General features: G+C 34.0%; 1 protein-coding gene across 2 annotated transcripts in view; it reads right to left on the bottom strand.

Moving 5' to 3' along the window:
- Positions 1 to 6,018, bottom strand: part of LOC111489149 (protein TIC 40, chloroplastic-like) — an 8,542-nt gene extending 2,524 nt beyond the window's left edge. The window contains exons 1-10 of one of the 2 annotated variants that reach the window (XM_023137221.1): positions 5,659 to 6,018; positions 5,457 to 5,556; positions 5,183 to 5,240; positions 5,038 to 5,055; positions 4,200 to 4,449; positions 3,208 to 3,308; positions 3,069 to 3,123; positions 2,715 to 2,793; positions 1,418 to 1,458; positions 676 to 721 (exon numbers count right to left, since the gene is read on the bottom strand). In XM_023137221.1, the coding sequence (XP_022992989.1) occupies positions 676 to 721; positions 1,418 to 1,458; positions 2,715 to 2,793; positions 3,069 to 3,123; positions 3,208 to 3,308; positions 4,200 to 4,449; positions 5,038 to 5,055; positions 5,183 to 5,240; positions 5,457 to 5,556; positions 5,659 to 5,854 (944 nt within the window). In that variant the 5' untranslated portion in view covers positions 5,855 to 6,018. Of the gene's footprint in view, positions 1 to 675; positions 722 to 1,417; positions 1,459 to 2,714; positions 2,794 to 3,068; positions 3,133 to 3,207; positions 3,309 to 4,199; positions 4,450 to 5,037; positions 5,056 to 5,182; positions 5,241 to 5,456; positions 5,557 to 5,658 lie in introns of both variants that reach the window. The other variant, XM_023137220.1, reaches the window with a different exon arrangement.
- Between the last annotated feature and the right edge of the window lie 315 nt (positions 6,019 to 6,333).

Below are 6,333 nucleotides of genomic sequence, written 5' to 3'. Positions count from 1 at the left end.
AAAAAAAAAAAAAAAAAAAAAAAAAAAAAAAAAAAAAAAAAAAAAAAAAAAAAGGAACGAAAGAAAAAAAATTTGTCATCTCTAATGCCTGTCTATCAAAAAGAGGTCGTCGGAAGCCCAAGAAAACAAAGAGGTATCTAAGGACAATGAAGTGAAAACAACAAAATGCGATTTCTTACTCAAAAGATAATAAAGACTCGGAGCAACTCGCAAAAGTGGCTCAAACATTGTACAATTGACTTAAAATGCATTTTCACAGTTCAGTAAACCATGACAAACTCACTCTTCAAATTCCAACCTAATATGGAAAATAGGATCTTAGTCACTTGCATTATGCATTTAAATTACTAATAACTCTTAATGGGATAAACATTCGATTCCAACATCACCAAGCATGTTCTGCAGTTTGATATCTTACAAAAATGTTCAATAAAATCAAATGTAAGACTGTATAGTTTAGAAAGTATGAAAACGACGCTGTCACAAGTCACTGTAAGATTTTAGGAGCAAACACAAGAAAGCAAAGGAAGCAAAAGCACGAAAAAAATAAGAGATTGATCAGTAAATTTTTTTGACATGAATGTTAAACTGACATGATATATAAGAAGCCTTTGGACAGAATTAAATAATTATTTGTTTAAAGAAAAAAAAAAAGAATAAATAAACAGAACTTACAGCATTTCTTCTAATTGTTGACGATATAATGGATTTTGCATCATCCCTATTCAAAATATTTCCATCAATAAGTGATACCTTGTAGAAGATTAGAATATAGAAACTGGTCAAGTAAAATTTAAAACTAAGTTGCCAATCCTCCAAGTATGCCCCAAAAGAAAATCACAGAAACTCCAGAAATTAAATCTCGATTGTGAAGATCACAATAAATGTTTAGAAATTCCAAATTAATAGTAAATATCCGTCATTTGAATTTAAGTAGTAGTATCGCTATAATATGTGTACTATAATAATTATACTTCCAAGCTGGGGTTGATAATACAGTTAATCCTGTATTGTCCAAGAGACCACCGATTTTTTATTCTAGAAGATTAAAATAGAATTGAAAAATTAGCTTGCATCTTGTTAGAATCACTAAGTAAAGTTAATTTCTTCCTTGCATTCACAGTACCCACTAGGTCACACATACTTTTTATTTTTCGGTTCATTATTTTTCTTCCACTCCCCCCTTCTAAGGGTTTCTTCTTCTAACTTCAGCAGGAATACCCCTGCCTCACATCTTTTTTTTTTTTTTTATCCGTAATTTTCATCTTATTTACTTCCATCATAACCTCCCCCTCCCAGGTTTCTTCTTCTATCTTCAGCAGGAACAACACTGGGCCTTCATCTTGACTTATTCCCACCTTTCTCATTGCTTATAGAAGGCGTATTGCTTGAAGATTGCATTAATCAATAGACTTACACTTGAATGTTTCTGGATTTCTCATCTCCTCGGGCAGATGGCTGTAAGATGAAAAAAAAAAGTACACTAGCTTTTAGAAATCAACACAAGAAGTACTCAGGAATCAAATTTAGCTGTCAGCTGTTTCAGGAAATGATCATACAAGTTACGTGCAATGCAAAAAGGCATACAATAAAGGAACCCAAAAGGCAGAAAAGATATTCACCTAGAAAAAGAAGAAAGTATTGAACACCCGACACATGGTAGAAAACAGAATTTCATACTCATGCATAATGGAGAGTCTTATGACCAAAAACTTAAATTTAATGGGGAAAAAAAAAAGTTGGTTCAAGGATATTATTGAATCTGATTCTGGTCCTTCCGGAATGTAAATTGATGTACCTCATTCTTTCAGATTAACTAATGGTTATCAGTATCAACAGGCAGGGAAGTGGCTAGCTGTTAGGGTTCTTACTGAGTTAGAGAAAATGAGAGAGTAATTATATAGACCTTATTAAAACCTTTATCCCAAAAACAGTTAAAGCAGCTTTCTTTGGAATTTCCCTGATGTGTCTCCTGCTGCGGAATCTTCCAAGATTAGCCTTAAGAGATTAAATAGGGAAAACCAAAAAGCCTATCCTTGAGTTGGTTGATAAGAGCGCACCAAGTCGATGATTTCACCAATTAATCTCCAAAAATCTTTCAGAAATTTTTGGAACACGGTTTCTTAAAGATATCATCTGAGTTCGAAATAAGCGAGGTTGTTAACTCCAACACCAATGTCAAAGAGAAGATGGAAGGGATGGAAGAGCACTCATTTTTTCAAAAGGTGGCAGAGTTACACTTATTTCCTCTCAACATCAAGACTACCTAAAAATTATCAGATTTCCTTGAGGAGATAAGGCCGCATGAAGGTAGTCATTTACTCAGGTGGAATATTAATTCCCATCATAAAAATTTAGGTCAGCTTGGCTCGGGCAGTATAGAGTATAAAAATCAAGCTTAAATCTCCAAGAGATCATGAAGAACTCCTCTTGATCCTCTTCTCTGCGGAACTTTATTATAGTAAGTACAGTTTGGGATGAGTAAACCCGACAAATTACAGGGCCTAAAGTCACCATCCTTGGATATTTACTACCGAATTGGCTTGAGGGATTGTAAGTTCTTTATATTTACATATGTGAAGCAACGCCTATTCCCACACATTTCTGTTTGCTTCTTTATTTTGAATACAGCAATGTGTTTCCACTGATATATAAACATACTTATATAGGGGGAAAGAAAAATATGAAGTAGATAAACAGTAAAAGCTGCATACGGATATATCATCTTTTGCACTGTTGGATCTTCCATCATTTTCTCCACAGCTTCCACTGATAAGGTTTTGCCAGATTTTCCTAATAGATGAGAATATCAAAGATTTTATTGAACTTTTTGGTAATAAATAAACTGCAGTAGTACACATTCAATCATGAATGACCTTGCAGCACAAAAACAATAAGATTGAAGAAATAACCAACGAAAAATTATGAGACAGAAATATCAAATAATGGGCTTTAAGTAAGTCAAAAATTTCTTAAACTCTTATTTTTCAAGACTGGGTTTTAAGTAAGTCAGAAATATCAAATAGAATTAACGGAAGAAATATTATCATTTATTGTTCTCAACTTACGGCTGAATTGTGATCCCTCTGAACCGTTAAATGCCTGCTTTGAAGCAGCTCCATTCTGTGGAAACTTCACAAATAAATCAGAGTAAATTGCCATATCAACGCTAGCCACCATAGCAAAAAAAAAAAGGAACAAACTTACTTCCACAGGAAGCTGAGCACTCTTTGAAACATCGGTGTCTGTGGCTTCTTCTTTGAATGGACTCTTTTGGTCAGTTTCTTCAGGAGAAACGTCTACAAAAGCTGTGAAAAGAAGTTTCATGAATTTTCCTCCGATCTTGAAAGTCAGAAATTGAAGATATTATAAATCCTTCAGAGTTGTGTTACCAAAATGTCATAAAGTTAGATTAATATCTTATAAAGTTAGTTGAGAAGCACATAGACTGGCTTGAGCACTTACAATTTGAATATATGAGCATATATTCACAATACTTGTACTGTGCAGTATGTAGGTAGGTGCAAAGAAATGAAATTATGCCATATAACCTGTTTCACCAGATCTTACAAAGCCTGTTCCAAATAAATTGAAGCCTAGACATCGAGGACCTATTTATCTAGGCATACTACTAAGCAAAGTGGTGGGATGTTGCACCTAGAGAGATAAAATGAAATTTTGTCAACTTGAGTACAACTTAATAGGTTAAGGTATTATGTTATCAACCAAAAGTTGGAGGTTCGAATCCCCACCCTCACGTGTGGTTGAACTAAAAAAAAAGAGGATACGGAAGAATTTCAAAATTTCTTCAAAGGCATCTAATAAATAAACAAATATATATCCATGCATACATAAATACATATTGTCCGATATCCATGACAACAAGGCAATGAAAGTATTTGAACCAAAACGGCTAGTAATTTCACTAATAAATGCAGGTATCCATAAAGGGCACTTCAACAACTAATCCTGAAGGTTACGGAAGGTTCACACCCCAATACCAAGATATAAAACCTAGATGATTCCTAGTAAAGCTTATCAACAGAACTAAAATGTAAACCTCGACATTTGTATCCCATATGTTCAAGCCTTCAGTCAAGAGGGTTGTCACTTGGAAGCACAAAAATGAAATCACAATCAATAAATTCAGAAGAACCAACATATTGAAATAATATAATAGGAAGAGGATCCTTAGATACCAAACTTCTTTGCTTCCATGTTCTCTGTCTCACTTTTGACATTAGTAACTGGCTCGTCTTCAACTTTTGTTGCAGTTACATCAATTGATGCAGCAGTTTCAGAAACAGATGGAGAAACTGCCGTTCCAGTCGCAAATGTTGGAGGTACTGGAAAAGGTGATCCAAATGGTTGTGTAGAATTACTCATCGGGGTGTTTTGAGAATTCATTTGAGACATCATCGTCTTGAAAGCTTGTTGCATTGCATATTTCTGGAATGCAATTACAATAAAATATATAGGAACAAAAGAAACACAGACCGGTCAAGGTTAGTACTGATCAAAGTTGTAACTTATATGCAAGAAGAAAATGGAAGAACGGATCTTATAGGATCGAAAGACCCATGGAAATGTAGAAGGGCAAAGGAAAGAAAATGTACTGGAAAAGATTCTGCTTTGGGAGGAGTACATAGAAACATTATTATGTACTAGAACGCAAATCCTTTTACAAGAGAAACTGAACTTTTTATCGGCCACCAATCGCTAAAGCTTACAAAAGAAAACGTGCAGAAGGTGGGGATCAATTTATTAATGAAAGAACTTTTGTTATTCACCACCTTTTTCCGACAACAGAAGTGCAGAAAGTTCTGTATAAATGAATGATACAACTTTTCCAATGGTCAACAACTCCATGGACAATAAACTAGTATCGTGTAGAACCCCAAGCATAGAGAATAACATTTCAGAAGAATATCTGTGCAACTTCAAGCAATAAGAGAGCTATGGAAGACTGACTCTAGCAGGAAAAACAGCATATATAAGGCACAATCATAATCCCATACCTTGTAGAAGAAAACTCACCTTTAAATAAGAAGCCACCTGCAATTTTTTTTTTTTTTTACAAATTGTTAAAAGAACATTCGACCTAAAAGAATGTTGCTAAATTCAATAACATCTACATTCGAAAAATATATAGTTCAGACATACAGGATTCGTTCTCACTCACCCATGTAAATAATGCTGAAAGCCCAACACCAACGCCAACCCAAAAGAGAGGCGACCCTCTAAAAAAGATGACAACCATAGTGGTGAAGATTTATAAAAATAATAAAAAAAACAGAGCAAACCTGCCAGGTGAATCTAAGGTACTGAACTTAGTTCATGACATATCCATTCAATCAAATCCGTGTCTTATGAGATTAAAAAAAAAAAAAAAAAATCGTAGAACTGAATTCCAATAACCTACAATAACAACGAAAGATAAGGCAACGAAAATTTACACATATGAGGAGGGAGGAGGAACAGATACTGATGGAACACCAACAGAAGACGATTCATTGCTAGTAGTCGAAGAAGAAACACTTGCAAACCGTTCAGCCACTGCTTTTCACGACAGTAAACAAAATAGAGAACAATCAAATAGGTAGTGAAGATTAAAAGTGACGTTCAAACATCATTTTCAACGGAGAATTCGAATATTACCGACGATACGGTGGTTGGATCGACGATTAACAGCAGAAGCAAGAATTCTGGGAGGATACTTAATCCTGGACCTTGCCAAGCGCCTGCTCCCACATAATTGATTGGTTCTAGTGGGAGTGGATATAGAAGAAGTAGAAGAGTATCCGAGGAAAACAAATTTGGGTGAAGATGTGAGTGCCAAATTGAGCCTATCCATTGATTTGTTTTTCCGTTTGCTGGAATGATAAACAGTGAATGATTGAAGAAGAAGAAGAAGAAGAAGAAGAAGATAGTCTTGGAACCCTCGAAAAGCTTTCGGTTTAGTTCAGAGAGTGAAAACCGAGCTACCTTTCTGGGGACAGATCACTGCTGGCCTTGATTTGATTCAGTGGTGCTGATCATCTGCCCGTGGGCTTATGTTAAATCTGTGTGTTTTTTTTTTTATATATATATATATTTTTTTTCCAGCTTTTTAATGTTTTATATTTATTTTTTAATGGTAATTTTGAATTTTATCTCAAATATATATATATAAGAACAAAAAATAATATACTTTATCAAGAAAGATTTCAAAATATTACCTTGAACCTTAATTTTGAGTTCAATTAATTTAAAATTATTATGATGAGTAAATTTTAATAGTAACAAAAAAAAAAAAAAAAAAAAAAAAAAAAAAAAAAAAAAAAAAAAAAAAAA

The sequence above is a fragment of the Cucurbita maxima genome, unplaced genomic scaffold (assembly GCF_002738345.1).
Source record: "Cucurbita maxima cultivar Rimu unplaced genomic scaffold, Cmax_1.0 Cma_Scf00014, whole genome shotgun sequence".
In the NCBI taxonomy this organism is placed as follows: Eukaryota; Viridiplantae; Streptophyta; class Magnoliopsida; order Cucurbitales; family Cucurbitaceae; genus Cucurbita; species Cucurbita maxima.
Note: the sequence above shows the minus strand (reverse complement) of the source record. Positions and strands in the feature narration are given on the sequence as shown.